Raw genomic sequence first — 19,476 nt, forward strand, 5'->3', positions numbered from 1 at the left:
CTTAATAAGAGAGAGTAAATCATCTGTGAATGTTGATTTGATGAATATGTATGACGTGAAAAATTTGTTTTCTATTTTTGTCATAGATTTATCGCATATGTAAATATATATGTTATATTTATTTTGTTAAATAAATATTTTTTTACTTTGAAGAAAAAACGGGTTTTTCCTTTATTTTAAATTAGAAATTTATAATTGTTTGATTTTAGTGCAAAACGCACAACTGGAAAAATTTTGAATTTGTCAACTTTAATGGGGACACTCTAGATAGGTTATTGAAAATAATTTAATTAATATTCGAATATTTGAATTATTATTTTACATTATTTATACTTTGATTATTTATACTTGCCCCAGTAAAAATAATGACTAATATAAATATTTTTAGTTTCTATTTTAAATAATATTTTTGTTCCATATGTTACGTGTAAGTAAAAAAATTGCATAGGGCCCTCCAGCTAAGCCTTAGATTTAAGATTGTTTATAATGCATGTATAACGTTAACCGCACGCAACTGTGATGCTTATCCTATATAGTCGCGATAGAATGGAAAGTTGAGAAAATGGATTACCGCCACTTCCGGCCCAGAATGCTGATCTATACAAAGAGACTCTCACTCGTAGTCGTGACCATCATTCGTGGTCGCACACGGACCATCGCCACGTCACTCGATTCTGACCTCGAAAGTCGTTCGATAATTCTAGCCACGGTTAAAGCAGCCAGATAATCCAAGCAATCTTAAACATGCATAATATATCGTTGTTTGCAAGTGTAGATCTTAGATGATTTCATAATCATTGAACTCGTTCTTACTAAAGGAAAGATACATCGAAAATGAATTGCTAATATTAGTGATTTATAGATCGAAATCTATAATAAGATCCATAATTAAACATAATAAATTAAATTTAAAAAGCTGTTAATATTGTTGACTTCTTGCAAGTATACAGATTGCTTCTATTCCTTGTTAAATTCAATAGTTATATTGCCCTTGAGATTAAGATTTTTAAAATCAAAGTAATAAAATAAGTATATATTTTTTTCATTATATAAATCCATTACGATAAATTGAATATTTTTATCGGAAATAAGTAATTAAATTTATATAGATTTCAAGAAAAACTTAAAACATGATTGAATTTAATTTGCAAATGAAAACTTACAAATATCTATTTATAAAACCTTCTTACAAGTCATATTATATTTATTTTTGCCTTAATGACATAAATACATTAAGATATATATTAAGTAATTTTAAGTGCAATGACAACCAAAAACGTAAAATTTAAAGTAATGTTTTTTCTTTTGAATTGCTCTTATTTGTAGATTGCTCACGTTGCGTTTTAACAACGTTATGTAAATATTTAATAGAACAAGTTTCCAAGGAAAATAATGTGAGATAGCATTACTATTCTGAAGAAATAAAGATTTATACAAAATCTTCGTGAAATAATTCAAAGATCAAAGAGCATACATTAAGCCCATAGGGGTCATGAAATAAGCCTTAAAAGCGCAACTTGTGTGATTCTGAGTCGAGCTTTCTCGTCGCAGTTGCTTCTCAAACCTGTTGTCAACTCACTTTCCGCAAGTGACCTATATTTACCCGGTTTTCGTTTTATTCTACTGGTGCATTTTTATCATTTTATTTCAAACTTGTTCGGTCAGGGTTTCTCAAATGCGCTCTTTGAATCCTATATAATCTAGAAAATCCTGTATTATATATTCTATTTCTCGTATTATGACAAATTGCTCCAATTTGCTTAATATTTTTTACATTTTTTTTCATTGTTATCAATATTTTTTAATAATATGAATAGTTAAATCTTAGTTGTAATTTAAAATAGATTAACAGGTAAAGAAATAAGTTGTAATGAGAAAATTCATATATGTACAGAAAAGAGGAAATTGCAATGCGTAGAAAGTTAAAGATTGAAAAAACGAGAAAATTAACAAATTTGAAAAAGGAAGACAAATGACAGGAAAAGCCGAAGATGTAGCAATCAAGTGATGAGAAAGCAAGAGCAATTTTAAATCGATTTCTTTTATTCAAAACCATATGCGTGAAGCGCGATAATCAATCGTCGACATTGGCATTTCCAAGTAGTATTACTATTCTAATTAGATCTCTTGATAAATGACAAAATCAGATCTCACTGACATGCTTATCTTCTTTAATAATATACTATCATTATTTCCTTCTTAGTATCAAGATGCGAAGAATGATATCTGAGGCTCTAATATTCTTCGTTTCAATGCGTGTTTTGTTCAATAATACATTTAGCTTTGATCAAGATAGCAACAAAGTGACAGATGCATTGTTCGCAACACATGAAAGCTGAGATAATATCTTATGTTTAAAAATATTCTATGTTATGTACTGCATAACTATGCATACTAAAACAATATAGCTCTCAATAAAGCTATCTATGATAAGATCATCGGCGATGTTAATTAATATTCATAGTATATTTACAAATATATATGGTACTAAGTTTACAAATGCGTAGAATATTACTCTTTATATTATTTTAATGTTTTACAAATATTATTAAGTATCGATATCATTTAGTTAACAAATATAATGAATTGCTATAAATTTATATGTATAGATTTTTATTTTTATGCCATTTCTTGCATGGTTTTGATATCGATATATATTTTATATATTTTATATATATTTTATATCGATATCAAAATTATGCAAGATGTATAAATATAAAAATTGTATAAATTTCAAATTTTATTGTAAAACAATGGTAGTTATGAAATGACATTTCTTTGCCTTATTTCCTTTATCTTTTATTTTTCCTTCACTCCTATATCTTTATCTTGAAAGCAAATCGCGACATCTTTTTTAAGACTAATTTGTCTTTTAAATTGGACAATAACAACAAACAACATGCTCTTTCTTCATCACACGAGTGAAAGTAAAGTGTCAATCAAACATTTTCAATTACTACAGTTTAGCATTGAAGGTTGGGAGGAGTCGAATAAATTATTATGAGGTGCTATGAATCGAAGAACGCGATTATCTTCTTACGGCTACATTTATTCTTACAGTTACATTTCTTCTCAAAGAACAATTACTTTCTTATGGCTTTATTTCTAGATATGTTTATTATACAAAAACGAAAAACACTGTGTAGCAGCTTTTTTGTCCATACCTAAGCGCACTTTCGAATGATCGACTTTCAATAAGTTACGATTTTTTTTCTTATTCACGATCTCTGAGAATACTTATAACGAGTATTCTTCTCTTATAATACATATCTCATTTTAATTCTGATTAACTCTTAACTGAGGTGAATAAAAAACCTACAATTTAGAAGAAATTGTTAAACACAAAAATATAACATATATTTAGCGTTACAATGTTTGTCTCTCTCTCATTCTCACATTTTACATTAAAAATAAAAATTTTAAATTAGTTGAAAGTAAAAATTAAGCCGAAAATTATAATTAAATTAATTAAATTATAAGTAATAAAATTATAATTTTAGATCTAGGACATAGTGAGAGGCGCAATTTTTTTCATACTCTTATAATTTTTAATAAAAATTCGAAATTAATTAAATGTGAAAATTTTACTTCTAGATGTAAGATATAATCAGAAATATAATTCTTTTTTTAGGTATTATGGATATATATTTTTTAAATATTATTTATAGGTTATAGATATAAAAATGTTAAAAATAAAACAATTTAGAACACTAAAATTTTATGAAATATTTTACTTTGCTTCATTTGTGCGAAAAGGCACGTAAATCACTTTGAATCTTAATTAATTTTTGCGATTAATAATAAAATTAATAAATCCACTCGGTTTAATCTGATTTTTGTATGGAAAATAACAAAACATGTCAATTAAAGTTTAACAGAAAAACATTTATTAAAAAATAAATTTAATAAGCGTAGAACAAGCATAATTGTTTTTTTTATGCGACGAATATTCGGTTAATAGTGCTTTTTTGTCAATATTAAATATTTTACATGAGACGTGAATGTAAAAAACCACGCACGTTTCAGTAGATTTCAATGTATGGAAGAAACGTTTCTTATGACACGGTAAATATCTCGGAAGTATACATCCGGATATACCAGGTGTACTGAAATAATAAATTTTTAAAAATTCGTGATTATATAAGTAATTGTTTTGCTTTCTTCTCGCATGTATAATTTGTAGCAAGATAATTTATAAAATTTATGCATACAATTACCCGTTTCGAGCTTATGTGATAGGATTAAATTGGGATTGCGGTCTAATTCGTGATATACAATATTTCTCTGATGTACAATATTTTTTTTTGTTAAAGCTTAATGCGTCTAAATCAAGAGTGAAAAATATAAAATAAATTAGGAATCTAGTTGCAAATCGAAAATATAATTGCGTTTTTCCCGATGCAAGATAGTGTTCACTCATAAATGATTAATTACACCGATTGCAACAAAATATACCGATATGATTTGATACCAATATGATAACTATTATCACACTGAAATTAAATTATTGATTTCGTGAAAACATATAACAATTAAAAACTGCTTAACATAGTCTACTGAAATTTTCTTGATCTTTAAATATTGCCTTAATATGATCTATAATCGCTAAGAGGATATCCTTCTTATGTATGAAAAAGCAAAAAATCTTAATTGAGAATATCCTCAACATGAGGAAGGTAATTGACCTTCCTTATACTTTCTCGAAACGCTTTGCGGACAAAGGCAATAAGGCAGGGATGAAATTTCTGTTACGAAGAGGAAGCGATAAATCTTTTTCCGATTGACTTCATGTTCGTGCAACTGGCATTGTTCGTCCTTTTTCAAGCTGGTTGTTAACTTTTTCAAGAGGATGCTGTTGTTTCTTATATTGAACAAGAAAAAAATTGTAATAGAAATGAGAATTAATATATTGATCCGCTATTATCATAAGTAGAATACAATTTGTAAAACACTTGTTATACCGGTCATCCGCTATCAGTGCCCCGACGATGCAACGCAACGTTGCTCCCGGTATATTAGCATGGGGAGATTTACCTTCACCTAGACCTTTCTTTCGCCGTGCAAGAGGGGATCCATGTATAAAGGCTTTCTTCTTGGTAGCAATGGCATCAGAAACTGAGATACCCCTCAACTACTCGACTGTCACCCGATTGAGAGAAATATTAACGAGAGCAATTCTATTTCTGCAAACATGCGGTCAATTGTAAGTGCCATGGAAAATTTTTCTTTTTAATTCTCTTTTAATACTTAATTATATCTATTAACTAATTATATCTACTATCTGTGCCTTTATGTGTGTTGTGCATATCATATATGTGAAATTAATGTCTTTATGTAGGGTGTGTTAATGATAGCAATATTGATTGAAATTGTTGTGTGTAATTTCTTTTTTCTTTACAGAATTTTAGACAGTTGTCAAATCAAAGTTAATTAAAATATTAAAGTTAATTGGAGTCTTTAAAATATAAATAATATAATAACATTTATATGCAATATTATAATTAATTTGATTTTGAATTAATGATAATTAATGCAACATATTGAGTTTTTTATTAAATTTCCATTAAAAAGATTATTTTTTTAAGAAATAATTTATTTTACAATATAAATATTATGGTATATATATATATATATATATATATATTATATATATATATATATAATTTTATTATTATAAAATATTACAAATTAACCAATAAAAATAATAATTACAATAATATGATACATTTAAATTTCTATTTTGTGTAGGTAGAACAGCTTAAAATTAAAATCAAATATTAAATAGTGCAATTCAAATGCTATATTAAGTACTGCAATTAAAAAATATTAATATAGATTATAATAATTAAATATTTTAAATAATACAAAATATATTCCGACTGCCGTCTATATTTTAATAAATTTGAATTCGATTTTTTCCGAAAATATAAAAGGATCATTTATTGCAAAAATTAAAAATATATATTTTACTATTAAGTTTTAAATTAAAATGTTTATTTAAATTAAATTAAAATATTTTAGTAAATTTAATAAGTAGTTTATTTTAGCCAATCTATATTATTAATCATTTTCTTTGAAGCTTATTTTTCAAAGGATTCTTGTTTCTTAATTATTTATATAATTCAAATATAGTTAATATTTTGATATTTTTAAGATAATAAGATTACATTAGTAAATATAATTATATATATTAATATTTATATTAATAAATATGTTTATATTAATTATATATAAATTTATATTATCATTTATATTATCATTTATATTATCATTATATTATAAGATTTTTTAAAGATGTTGAAAATTGTGTATAGCGGTATAATTAAGATAGTCAACTAAATAATTAATATTTTCATGTACTTAACTGACAGAATTAAGCATTCATTTGTCGCTTAATTAATATAACCGCTTGTAGCTAAGCAATCTGATTATAAATCAGGTTACCGACTAATAATATTGTATTCCACTTTCACATAAACCGATTAAACAGATGAAAGCGGGTCACTTTTAGAAAGTGAAAAAGTAACGATACTAATTTTACTTGCGTAGGTGTTTCTGGGGCTTGCGGCTCTCGTCTGCGGCAGTGAAAATTTGCGGTATCAACGTCTAGTGCTACCAAATAAACGCGGTCTTCCGGTGGCTTATCCGTCGCATGGATCTCCTTCCTACTCGGCACCCATTTCTTCGAGTGTGAGTTCCGGTTATAATCTAGGAGGATCATCCGGTGGTTTCTCTCTTGGACATGCTGGAGTAAGCCTAGGCAACTCTATCGGTCACGGAATCAAATATTCTCTACCTTCAACCGGCCTCGGTTCTGGATATCTTTCTTCTGGATTAGGCCACAGCTCATTGAATCTTCAGGGTGCTCATGCCTCCCTTGCCGGACATTCGGCTCAAAGCACGTATTCCGCGCCCAGCGTAACTAGCATCAATTTAGGAAATGGTGGAGGAAGCAATCTCATCTCGTCGAAGACTGGCCCCGTCACCTTTGGATCCCAGAGCGGTAGTGACGCCGCGAGCACTTCCGGTTCCAGTTCGTATTCTTCCGCACCAATTTACGCTTCCGCAGCTCATGGATTCTCGGCTTACAACGGGGGATCCAGCATTAATGTTCCGGTTGTACTGGGATCGTCGCATGGTTCCGCGTCAAGCTACAGTCTTCCTGTTCAATCTGCTCCTTCGAGTCCTTTACATTCCGTGACGGGCGGCTTAATTATCGCCAGCGGCTCGCACGATGGTTCCTCCAGCTACAGCCTCCCTCAATCTGGATCCTCTCACGGCATTTCTGCCCTCAGCAGTTCTTCCGGCTCTCACGGAGCATCCCCTACGTATTCCCTTCCGATAACTTCTGGCTCTCACGATATTTCCGCATTATCTTCCGGCTCTTCATCATCCAGTTATTCCGCACCGGTTTCTTCAGGATCTTACGGCTCTTCAAGCTCTCACCCCGGATTTTCGAGTTCCTCGTCAGATAATTCCAATTACGAGGTGCCAATTTCTTCGGGATCTTACTCGAACTCTGGATCGTCCAGTTCCTCGTACGTGAATTATCTGCCGTCTCATTCATCCGGCAGCAGTTCTAGCTATTCCAGTCCTAACGTCATTTACGCAGCCCCGAGTTCTTCCCATTCCGGTTATTCTGGCTCTGGTTCCGGCTATTCCGCTCATAGCTCGAGCTACACGAGTCCCAGTCACAGCTATTCCAACCCCGTGACTTATACCGGAGCATCCACTTATACGCCCACGTATTTAAGTCCTTCTGGTTCGTACGGAACACCTGCGGGATCGCACGGAGCTTATTCCAGTGTTAGTCCAAGATATTCAAGACTCGCTCTAGCAAAATCATATGACACCGCGGAGGCAGGGAACGAAAAGTATGACACGATCTCGTATTCGTCTTCTAACGGAAAATATGGAGTCGTTTAATTTATATTTTGTAGCTTTATATTTTGCAACTCACGCATATGCTAATGTTATTAAATTCGCTTTGATAATTTAAAGTTATAATTATATATTGTACGTGTTTTAGCTTCTGCGACAAATAAGTTAAGCACCAAAAAATTGTCACAATTTAAAATTATCGAGTGGCTTTAATTTTATGCTGACTAGATCTTGCCATGAGAAATAGTAGTAAATATTTACTATTCAAGGATAAATTGGAGAATCATGTATATTGTATAATGATAGCAATAATAACCCAGGCTCTCCAAAGAATTGCTTGGATATATTTATATTTAAATCTTTTACAACACACATTTATAGATAAACTTCTATCGTAATTGTATTTAATACGAACTATTATATATTTATAATACTAGTAAATAGTCCTTTCTGTTATGTATCTTTTATATTATCGATAATTGTGATGTTTGTTGTCTAGTTTTATATCTTTTTGTAATAAAATAATTAACTCTAATACAGTAGAAACCCATTTTAACTCTTCAAGTTATGACAGCGACATATTGTTGCAACTGGATCGATAACAATAATTAATTTAGAGAACAACAATTCAAAGCTCAAGAAATGTAAATCTAAATTTCTTGAATTGTAAAAAATATTGTCATTAATTTGCGCTAGCAGATTGCGTGTGTAACACATTCTGCTCCAATTTCTTGCTTTTTAATAAAGACATACCGTGTCAAAGAAATTAAAAAAGTAAAATTGTATCGTAGTATGAATAAACAACATGATTATTATAATTAATATAATTTTAATTGGTGTAATTAAATACACGAGCGTCGAATTTTGTATTCATCTATAATTGATTCGAAACGCATGAAAGATAATGCGTATCGAAAGATATTTGAACGGTTTGGACGTTTGAATAGGTTCAGGTATTGTTATGTTGTCAAGATGTTGAAATCAATTGATGTATCTAGCAATCGTGATAGTGCTATTTCTTTCGCTTCTACTACCATGAAAGTTTATTTGCCACACAACCTACGAAGGTGTGAGAGAAATAATAATGACAGAAATTCGCCCGAAGAGGAAGAACGAGATCACTTTTACTTCAAGACCAGGACAGATTGGGATGAATAGATACCTTTCTAAACCTTTATTTTATTTGAGAAAGTGGTTGCCGACCGACGAGAGCGTTAATTGGCCGAACTTATCAAACAGGTTAACATGATTAATGTAGAAACCAGCAATATCACAGTTTTTATTTGAATGCTATTAATGGTGTAAATAATTATATTATCTATAAGAGCAAAATATTGTGCAGTATAATAATATGATACGCACTACAGCAATCATATATGTTTAGTAAAAATATATCTTATTATTATATATAGTTTGCATGTGTATTAAAAATAATTATTTAAATTATTAAATTTAAAAATGCTTGTATCATTCTCGAAAAAAAAATATATATATCTATATGAAAGACACGCAAAACATTATTTAAAATAATATAACTGGATGATGTTTTATACAACTTAAATTATACACTTTTAAAAAATAACACGTAGAATACTTATATAAATACTTATATAAAAAAAATTAAATTTTATAAAAAGAGATTTAGACGCATAAAGTTATTTCTGATTTGTAGTGAATGGCAATGCATATTGCACTATTTATATTCATTTAAATTTACATTGATAAAACGATATCGATTATTGAAATATCAGGCTCACGATTCATCAATCAAATATTTCGCGCGATAAAAGAATACTGGTTGCTTTCAATAATCGAATTTTTGATTACACGATCACAGAGATACGCGGACACCCACGCAAGAAAGCGATTTTAGTAATCGCACGTTACTTCTTCATATGCATCTGACCTAGTTTCTGTATCATGTTCGTGTGTGGACCCTGAACACTTACGCACGCGAGCACGACGATATGAGAGAGTTGCACGCAATTTCTCGGTCCTTTTATGGACAGATTGTACAACCGATACCACCCGACATACGATCGTACATATCTTGCAAATATAGAAAATGCACGTTTCACTATTTTCCGACTGGTTTTGCGAGCGGTATATTTGTGCTTCACTCTTTCTCGCGCGGCGCCGCGAGAGCGGGAAAAGTACGCTCTTACTCTTCATGAAGGCGTTCCCTGGTTGGACCCTATCATGTACTTTTACCTTGATCATGGATCATACATTCCTTTCTTGCCAAGTAACTTGCAGATTCACTTTCGTGACGTATCGACTTATAACGTGAATCTTTTTCTTGAGTATGGTAATTGAAAATCTTACAGAAGAAGATGGCATTAAAGTATGACAATGTATGAAACTGTAAGCATTATTTTTTAAATATACAATATGAATTTCTAACATGAGATTTTTCTTCAAAATTCTCTCGTTTGTGCAACGATGATATATTAATATAAAATTATTTAAAATTATATAGAATATTTGTATTAAATGTTATTAAATATTTTTAATAATATTAAAAAATATTGTAAAGATATTATAAGAAGATATTAATCTTTTATATTATTTTTTTAAAAAAGAAACTTTGTATAAAACAAATTTCTGTATAATAAATTATATATAAGTTTATATATAGTTATGTGCTTCATATATATTAATATTATTGTATTTATTTTATAAAAACATATATATATATATATATATATATATTCTACATAATAATTTTATTAAAATCATATTATTTTATTAAATGCTATGTTTTTATTTAAACAAGCATTTATTTTGGTTATTGTAATTTAAAATATTAACTATAAATGCAAAATCTTTGCTCTTCTACGACATTTCTTTATTTATTTAATTAAAGAGAAAGATGATTTATAATAATTTAAAGATAAATTTTTTTCCGGATTTATTTCCGCGACGCAATCTTCCTGAGACTCCTATCAATCACCTCATTATCACAGGTGTGGTCGCAGTAAGGATTTGTTGGTAGGAGAGACAGACGCACAGGTGAAAGTAAAACAAGTCTTGACATTTTTAAAGATACGAGAACGTCACCGAGAAAGGCGTTGTTCAAGTGAAAATAAAAAGATTCTTTGAAGATGCCGGAGGGCACTCCATTTCCTAGGCCATTTGATCTTTTACGACCATCACCTTTTGTCTTCCGGCCAGCTGTCTTTAGAGTACCAAGCATCGATTCGAACTTTTTCGGACTAAAAGAACGTTGCTCAATAAATTCGCAGACTCCTTCGACTAATAATCGACTAGCAATTACGGTCTGCCTAATAATCAGGCTCGAACGAAGGGTCTGTTTTTTTGAATGTTCCACATACACGTGATCTAATGTATGTCACTATCGAGTGATCATTCGCCATTTTTGATGACGATCGAACAACATTCTATATATTTTCACTGCGCCACCGGATCATCCACTATCACTTCTATACTTATACACATAGAGCAGAGAAATGTTAAACTAGTTTCCGCAATTTTTCCGGTGACTGAGTATAAAGGAGAAATTCAATGTCGGCAGATGCATCATTAAAGGTGGAACCATCGTGTCGGTCTGATCTGCGAAATTGTTGGCGAGGTGCCGGATGAGATAGCCATTAAATAGTGGAAGAAAGCATAGCTTTTGTAATCATCCGACGGCGATAAGTGATTTGCAGCGGAGATGGTGCGACTGGTTGGTACAAATTAATAAATTCATTAATTAGTGGAAAATATTTCATTTTATTTAATGCTACTAATCCAACGTTTTTAATAACAGTGCCAATTAAACTTGACGTCTAATTCTTTTGTACGGTCTAATTACAAGCTATTTTTTTAAGGAATTTTACTTCAGAATAGTTTCAACAGCTTGTAAGTTTTTATTTGGAATTTATGAAATTTTTATTTTTGTGTCGCGAAAGTTTTTATTTTATTTGAACATCGTTATTTTATTTTACTTAAAAGTTTTTATTTTGAATGTGAAATACAGATACGAAATACGAATATGGATTACGAATATATAGTAAATCCGCAGTATAAATTAATATATCACAAAAGTATTTAAAATTATTCAACACTGGAAAATATAGGAAAGAAATTTTAATTGAGAAAACAATAGTATATAAATATAGCACTATTAGTTTGTATAAATTTTTTATAATTATATTATGACATTAATTATAATTTTTTATTATTTAACAGTAATTATTATATTATTTATTATAATATTTAATAATTATTGTCATAATATTTAATATAATAATATTTAATAATATTTTTATATAATTATATAATATTATATAATATTCTATTGATTGATAAAGAAAAATTGTAATAATTATATGTCTTATTAATACATATAATATATATAATACAATATAAAATTCTCTTTCTCTCTTTTTAAGCAATTATATTTTATAAATTAATATATGAATAAATCTAATTATAGATTTTATTCTACTTGCTGTCGCCGACAATTTTCGTCCAACTACATGAAATCAAGGATCCTAACAACGAGCCATTTCTACCGATTCATCCCGTCTATCCCTACAGCCCTAAATTAATTAAACGAGGTACCAAGGCAGAGTCAACTTTACAATTAACGCCGGAGGCGCCGAAAATTGACGCCAAGGATTCTTACAGTTCTAATTATAACAACAACCAGCAAAGAGACTTATATTATCCTAATTACGATCCGTATTCCAAAAGCAACTCCCCCGCATCCGCTCATCCCTCGCACAACAGTAATGTGTATCCTTACGTCAACTTACCCTATGTCACCTATCCTACACAATACGCGGTGAATCCTGCGTCGTATCCATCTCCGCCGTATCCGAATTATTATTATCAGCCATCCTATTACTATCCTCATTATTTTAATCAGGCTTCCTATTCGCCAACACCATCGACAGGCATCGGCTATCAAGAAACATCGCAAGACTCCGAGATGGCCGAGAACGACAAGCAGAATAAAAACAAGCAAATTACACAACCGAACGAGAATGAGACTCAAGATGCATCGACAAGCCAATTTGTAGACGACGGAAACTACATATCTAACAATTTGAGAGATCTCGACGGGCAATCTAGCACGTACAAGTTAACAAGTCCGTACAATCAACTTGATGCCCAAGCAAAGGACCCGCCGATTTTCGTACCGAGGACGACGTACAGGCTAATCAACGTGGTGGAACAGCCAGTCGGCCAAGATTACTCGCTGCCTGCGCCGTATGTCAAGGTTCAGCAGACGGAACAGCTGAATTTATTGCCGCAGAAGCAAGCCGGTCAGTCTTACGAAAACAATAGAAACGTTTTAAACAGTGCCAATGATGGATCATACGCGAATCAGGACGCTTATACTCCAAATACGCCAGCATACAGGACTCTTTCAGGCGCAAAAACTAAAACTGGTGTAACTTTCATGATAAATGTCGACGATACCGCGAAAGTCAATGGAGAACGAACGAATCTTCAAAATGTTCCGTTTCAGAAACCCTCAAATAAAAATATAAGATATTCAGGCCATTATGTTCAAAAACCGGTGTCACAGTTGACGCATACATCATCTGATAGCCGCAACAAGCATCGCGATCGTGTGATCGATCGTCGACCAAAAAATCACAGATATGACTATGATAATTATGATAACACTTATGATCAGTCCAGCAACAAACAGGAACAGAATTATATAAACAATTATAGAAACGATCATAATCAATCGAGCTCTTATCAGAATAAAGATTTTATTGTTGTATCGCAGACTCCTCGATCTTACAATTATGAATACTCTACTTACGAATTAGATAAGGCACAGCAGATGCAACAAGATACAATTACTCCAGATGACGGCAATTTTGGAAATAAACAATATAAAAAATGATATCGTGTGATGTACAAATATAATAGAATGATAGAACAAATGGTGCTATATATTGTTATAATTATTTTGTTGTTATAGAATTGACGCAGTGTTTTACTTTAGGATATATATAAATAACTATAAAATTATTTTAAATATTTATATACACACAAATATTTTTTATATTTATATTCAAATCATTTACTGCAGCGAAAACGCTCTATAAGAAAGGATAACTTGTCGCATTTTTTCCATATTAAATGTTAATTTTATTAATAAATTATTTAAATTTTATTATTCAATTAAATTCAGAAATATCTTTAAGCTTATATCAAAATGTATTTAATCCTTTTACAATAATAAGTTACTTATTTAAAATGTTTCTCAGTTTTTGACATAGAGAAAGCTGTGCAAATATTTAAATATTCTATATAAATAGTATGTGTATGTTATATATTTCATTTTGCAATTTATAATTTTCTATAAAATTTTAAATTACAAAATATATGATGTTTCGCAAAAAACTTCTTGATATTCTCAAATGTTTCTATAAGAAAATAAATTTTGTATTGTTTTTAAATTTTAAAAAATGAATTAAATTATAATTTTTACATACTACATGGTAATATATAAAATACACATTTATATTTCATATATTTCTATTGATTTATTATCAAATCAAATCTATTTTTAAAATAAAGAGTGTCTAACATTATTGATAGCTGCAAGTCTCGACAACTTAATAGACATCGATGTTCTATATGATTTACTTTCGCATTAGTTACTAAATGAAAGGCTTGCTTGCAGATGTACAGATTGCCACTTGATACGATTATACTTATATCACCTTTCTCGATCCTGTTTGATACTTTCTTCTGCAGCATATGTCATTTTTATATTACGATGCGAGCATAAGAGATGCATGTTAAGATCTACGAAATGTAAAAGAAGAAAAGAGCTTTCTTTTCACAAAAGCGATGTTAGTATTTTAGAATGCATGACAAGTTTTTTTTGAAGTTGGGAAATCATGATGTCGCATTATACTTGACAATGCGGATCTATTTGTGAGCCTCACGACCTACATGTATACGTAGCGATTTTAAATACTCATTTTATAATCATTCTGGTACAATAAACGATCCTTTATGCATCCTTTGATGTTTGTACTCCTTTCTCTTCGTTGTACAACGGACCGGTGTTTTCCTTTCGCGTTTATCTTTGTACTTTACTTTCGTTTGATGAGCGACCGGTTCTTGACTTCTTTTCCTGCAATGTTCTTTTCGAAGTAATTATACACACATGTCATTATAAACTGTGATGTACATGAAAATTTAATGGATTAAGGTACGGAAATTTATACGTGACGGCTTCAAGAATGAACCGTATCATTAAGATAATACGCTTTATGCGTTTGATAATTAATGCATATATGATAGCAAGTATTTCCTATTTTTATATCTGCAATATTGCAGGTATTAATACATCTTACCAAAAGTATGCAAGCTTTCTAAATAATAAATTTATTTAGATTATAAAATATTTATATTTATGTTTAATTAATTATTATTGAATTAAAGCGGTACACATTTAAAACTAAGAAAAATATAGTATTATTATTAAAGAATAGATATATTTGTGGAAAGTTGAAAATTAAAAGAAATATAATTATAAATATAATTATAATATATAGACAGATCACGATAATGCATAATGAATAGTTGCAATTTTATCTCGAAATCTTGTAAAATCATCGAACAACGCACTGCATTTCTCTACTGGCATCATTGTAATTAATCTTGCACTTGATAATTAATTCTGCTATGGACGCATCTTCTTAAGGCGAGGCTAATTGATCGTTTGAAATTTTGGTCGCTTCTCTCGTCTTAAGGGGAATTACATGAGTCACGGTCATGGCATCTGAGAGCGGAAGAGATCCGGATCATGGCAATGTCCGGCTGCTCGTCCGACTGCGAGGCGTGCCGGCCTCGAAAGGAAAGGAGAAGTGAGTCCCCAAGATCAGTACATTCGAATCAGGCCCGGCGTAACAAAAAGTCGCAAGTGAGATAAAAGAAAATTTGGTTGATTAATTGTTAATACATTATTATTTACCCGACTGTCATTAACTATTACTGCTATTTATAAATATTTGTTCGTTCACTTCTTTTGCAGATGCGCTCGAGATTTTTCAGAAATCTTTTTACTTTAAAAATTAGGGGACTAATGAAAAATTATATATAAATTTTTTTTTAAATATAATATAATTAAATTATAAAAAATGTCCAACACAAATTATCTTTCTATATAATTTTTATACATTTTTGATAGTTTGTAAACTTGGAATTGTACACAAGAGAGAGAGCTAGGTTTTCTTTTTTATTATTTGTAAGAAAATTAAAACATGTTTAACAGAAATCATATAAAATATCTTTCTATAAAATTTTTGGATACTTTTTAAATTAAAACTCACAAGATAAATGCGAATTTTTTTTTTCGTCTCTTGCAACTTCCAATTATTTCAATAGAATCAATAGATTTGACAAAATTGCGTAGTTTATGCGGGGTGCAATGTATCTTACTGCCAATCCTGGCGTGAACGTACATCGCGGCAGGTGAGTGAGAGCTTCGCACTTTGTTTTACTTTATTTTGTGCATTCTCGTGCGCGCGCAAGTATGCCGATGGTTTAAAATAAAATCGGATGGACCAAGCCCGTTACTTTCTCGCAGCGACTTGATATCGATCGGTAACATACACGGTGACCCGAAAGCTCGAGAGAGGCGCGGTCGACTCACTGAGAGTACGTCGATGTAAATTCTGGAAAACGAGGCTGCAGCTTTTGGCAATGTATGGTAGAAAGTCCTGTGTGCACGCATGTGTACGCGGACATTCATTACTGCAACTGAAGCATTATTTTCTCTTTATGTTTACGAGCCGTCACACGTCATGACAAGCGTTATTTGCATTCCCCGACCCCGAGAAATACATTATATCGAAAAAAAATGTCACAATACTCAGATTAATTTATATAGAAAATGCATGAGAGAGCTATTTTCTTTATTTGGTATTTTTCTATGTTCAGCTCGCTCTATTCCTTTGAATCGAGCAAAAGGCTACATGCAAAATACGATATTTATATTTATTAAATTTTTTGAGACTAAATTATTACATTTTTTCTTGTTTTATTTGTTTTCTTCTTCAATAAGTCGATAAACTATTATTATATAACTAAATAATAAATTTAGTATATTATATTTATAGCTCTGTATTAATAGAAAGTTTTAAACCTTTAACTTTCTAAAAATTGTAAACAATAATAGTAAAAAATTAATAATTAAATAAATTAAATTAATTAATTAAATGCAGCATCTTCAAAATAAGCATACTTTGTTAATTGAGAATGAATGTTTTTTAGTATCTGCATTATACATTGATTTCCCAGTCACATTTTAAGAGAGAAATATGCAAATTAGTATGTTTATTTGCATATTATGTTCGTATAATCAATCGAGAAGATTTCGAAAGCAACTGGCAGTGTGGTCAACTCAGGCGAACATAAAAAATTTAACAAATCGCTTGATAAACAGATGATCGTAAGCGAACCCGGCGATTGAACTCGAGAAAGCGATCAACCAGAAAGGTCAAATATTTGCATTTTATTTGTTGCTTTTCAGAAGCGAAGTTGCACTCGTTTAATCGTCGCTTCACTTCCTCGTTTTTCTCGCACGTTTCTTTCATTCTTCCTTTCTATCCCGAAGCGATATAAACGCCAATCGAGAAAGTTTTCCGTTTTAATTGCAGTTAATTTTTATCGTAAGTGCAGCCGCATCGGCAATCATTTGTTGGAGCAGCGCACGATTGGTATGTAAGATTGCCATCCATCCATATCTATGGTCAACCTAGGAAGTCCTGGTTTTTCTCAATCTTTTCTTCCTTTTTGGAATATACCTAAAAATGTCGGAGAAAAGGGTTCTTTGTGCGATTCGGGATGATGGAACGTCTCGACTTTAGCATAAAGAGGGAGAGAGAAAGAGAGAGAGAGGGAGATCAACAAAGAGATCGCGAGTCGTTACGAGATCTCCTTTCCATCCTTTCCCTTCCGTGTCTCCCGATTACATCGATCAACCATTTTTGTCAGAAATCTATGCAAGAAAAGCAGTTTCCTTCTCTCCTTCTTTTCATTCCTCTTGATCCTATTCTCCATTGTCTGTAACAGAATAAAGTATGAGACAGAGAGAAAGAGAGAGAGAGCAATTTCCGTTTATGAATTTTCAGAAACATTTTACCACGCGATTGTCGTGATAAACGATCGCTTGGATGACTTGTCGGTTAACCGCCATTATTTGATTTCAATCAAATAAACAGCATGAATGAATATACAATGCAATCTTTTACGCTCTTCTGTAGTATAGTCTCACGTATTGTTAGGATTACTTTCACTAATCATTTAAAGTAAAAATGATTCATTGTTAGATAATTTTGAAAATTTTAAAATAGGTAAGCTTAGATAGGCGATCATTAATCTCATATGTAAGATTAGATTAGCGATCATTGATTTTTTTAAATAAAATATTACCTTAGCAAATTCTCTAAACATAAGAAATCATAATTAATAATTTGTTTTGATGTATTTTTGTATTCATACTTTATATAATATACTTTAAATATACTATATATAAATATTTTTATTTTAATTAGAATGTAAATTTTGCAAATAGGACACAATTATATATAAAAGATTTAGAAAATAATTTTATAAAAATATAATTATATAAAATATTGATTAAATGTACAATAATATTAAAAAATATATATAAATTTATTATCAGAATAATTTTCGACGAATTATTTTGAAATTTGTCTGTTTTACATGAATATGACCGCTTTTGAATTGGACAACGAGATCGCATGTCCAGATCTCACAGCTCAATCTCGCATGCGATTATTAGACACGCAGTGGTGAGAATAATCCGCTTTTCCACAAGTGCGTACGCTATTATATCGTTCAATAATCGGAAACCACCGTTTCCTGCGAGACATTGATCATTCTCTCCATTGTTCGACACCGGTGTTAGCGTTTGTTTCTCATTACGTAGAGTCTGAATTAATAAACAGGAGATTGTATCCAAAATATTTGATGATTGTAAATAACATATCTTGATCATAATAAAACATAAATTAGAATTCTCGATTAAACATTAATTCAAATTGATTTAATTCAATATTTTATTACTTATTTACATTTATTTTAGTTATTTATTTACATGTATTTACTTAAAAATTCGCTGAAATTGAATTGACATAATATTAACTTTTAATAAGTATTACAGAATTTATTAAATTTTTTTATATCAAAAGAATTTAAAATGTTATTAAACAAGATAATCATCATTAAAATTAAAAGAAAAATGAAAGTGCCAATCTCGAAAGCTTTAATGTACTTTCTTTTAAAATTATTCTTGAAATATCAGATACGCTTAAATTTTTTCATTTAGTATATAGCATATTCCATTGTAAACTTTATTTATCAAATGTAGAAATAAAACGCATTGACTTAGTAAATTAGCAATTTAATGCACTGAATAAGCTAGCGCAATAATTATCATGGTTTAATGACGACAAAAAACTGGAAGCGATTTACGCGGAGATTTTTAATGCTGATAGTTTTACTACTATCGTCAGTTTATTAACGCACTTTAGTGCGATCTGTAGATTACTGCTTGCTACGATTGTGTGTAGAAAGACGATA

General features: G+C 30.5%; 2 protein-coding genes across 2 annotated transcripts; both read left to right on the plus strand.

Annotated features, from left to right (window-relative positions):
• The first annotated feature begins 5,074 nt into the window (after positions 1-5,074).
• LOC105254777 (cell wall protein AWA1) lies at positions 5,075-8,239 on the plus strand. The gene is given in 2 exon segments (XM_025411705.1): positions 5,075-5,203; positions 6,550-8,239. Coding segments are annotated over 2 exon segments (1,506 nt in total). The 3' UTR covers positions 7,927-8,239.
• A 2,746-nt stretch (positions 8,240-10,985) lies between these two features.
• Positions 10,986-13,753, plus strand: LOC105254771 (myb-like protein AA). Its single transcript, XM_011263652.1, has 2 exons — positions 10,986-11,189; positions 12,323-13,753. Exons 1-2 carry the CDS (start codon positions 10,986-10,988, stop codon positions 13,751-13,753), a joined length of 1,635 nt encoding a protein of 544 aa, XP_011261954.1.
• Positions 13,754-19,476: the final 5,723 nt, after the last annotated feature.

Source organism: Camponotus floridanus, unplaced genomic scaffold (genome assembly GCF_003227725.1).
Source record: "Camponotus floridanus strain SB8 unplaced genomic scaffold, Cflo_v7.5 scaffold42, whole genome shotgun sequence".
In the NCBI taxonomy this organism is placed as follows: Eukaryota; Metazoa; Arthropoda; class Insecta; order Hymenoptera; family Formicidae; genus Camponotus; species Camponotus floridanus.